The sequence below is a fragment of the Capra hircus genome, chromosome 23 (genome assembly GCF_001704415.2).
Source record: "Capra hircus breed San Clemente chromosome 23, ASM170441v1, whole genome shotgun sequence".
NCBI lineage: Eukaryota > Metazoa > Chordata > Mammalia > Artiodactyla > Bovidae > Capra > Capra hircus.
In genome coordinates, this window is record NC_030830.1 from 20,220,300 (window position 1) to 20,221,776 (window position 1,477).

A 1,477-nucleotide genomic window follows, 5' to 3' on the forward strand; every position below is an offset into this window, starting at 1 on the left:
TTCTTATAAAACACACTGACAAAACCAGTGTTTTTTTCCTTCCTTTCTGCCTTCTTTCCTCCCTCCTTTTCTCCTTCCTCCCTCTCTCCCTGCTTTCTTCCTCCCTTTCCTTCTTTCCTCTTAGGTTGAGTGTGCATCTTTTTCAGAGAGGAATTTAGTTGTTCCCCTAGTATCTTACCCATGAAATCTGTAGAACAGACTCCTCTAAATGAGGTTGCTTTTCTTGCCCAGAGTTTTCCGAAGAGCTGTCTTGACTTCCTTGTTCCATAAGCTGTAGATGATAGGGTTGAGCATGGATGTCACCACAGTATAGAAGAGGGCCAGGAGTTTATCTACCCCTGGTGACTGACTAGCCTTGGGCCTCAAGTAGGTGACAGATCTTGAGCCATAGAAGAGTGTTACTACCAGTAGGTGGGAGGAACAGGTGGAAAGAGCTTTTCGACGGCCTTCAGGGGAGGGCATGACTAACACAGCGGCTAGAATTCTGCCATAAGAAGCAATGATTAATAAAAATGGACTGGAAATGCAAAGAATGGCTGTAATAAAGACTGCAGCCTCATTATGGGATGTATCCTCACAGGCTAGTGCCAGGATAGGCAAGAGGTCGCAGAAGAAGTGGTCTATTTCACAGAGGCTGCAGAAGTCTAAAGAGAAAATATAGTTGGTTTGGCCCAAGCCTACTATGCAGCCTACTCCCCAAGAAATCATTGCTAAATGGATACACACTCCACGACTCATCCGTGTTGCATAATGAAGTGGGGAGCATATGGCCATATAGCGATCAAAAGCCATGGCTGCCAAAAGACAGCACTCACTGATATCAAATAATGCAAAGAAAAACATCTGTAGCACAGCCCTCCCGAGAGATTTCTCGGGCCTCACTCACAAAGTTCTGCAACATTTTGGGTATGGTAGAGCAAGTGTATCCAATCTCCAAGAGAGACAAGTTGGCCAGGAAGAAGTACATGGGGGTATGGAGGGCTGGATTGGTCCAGATGGCAAGAGCTATGAGAGCGTTGTCTGTCAGTGATACTAAGAACATGAGTAGGATGAGGGTAAATAAAAGGAAGCACTGTTCGGTGACCTCAGAGAATTTGACAAATGTAAAGTGTTTCACAGACATGCTGTTGTCCTGCCACAAAGAACAATTGATGCTCATGACCTGAATAAAAGAAAGGTGAAGTCATAAGAAAGATTCTTTCAGATAGAAATTTAAATCCTTATATTGCTCTTAACAAGCTCTTAAAAGACTCCTTGGAAGAAAAGTTATGACCAACCTAGAAAGCATATTAAAAAACAGATACATTGCCAATAAAGGTCCGTCTAGTCAAGGCTATGGCTTTTCCAGTAGTCATGTATGGATGTGAGAGTTGGACTATAAAGAAAGCTGAGTGCTGAAGAATTGATGTTTTTGAGCTATGGTGTTGGAGAAGACTCTTGAGAGTCCCTTGGACTGCAAGGAGATCCAACCAGTCCA

The 1,477-nt window shown here is 43.5% G+C and overlaps 1 protein-coding gene across 1 annotated transcript; it reads right to left on the reverse strand.

Moving 5' to 3' along the window:
* Positions 205-1,159, reverse strand: LOC102182215 (olfactory receptor 10C1-like). Its single transcript, XM_005701435.2, is given in 2 exon segments — positions 205-847; positions 849-1,159. Coding segments are annotated over 2 exon segments (954 nt in total).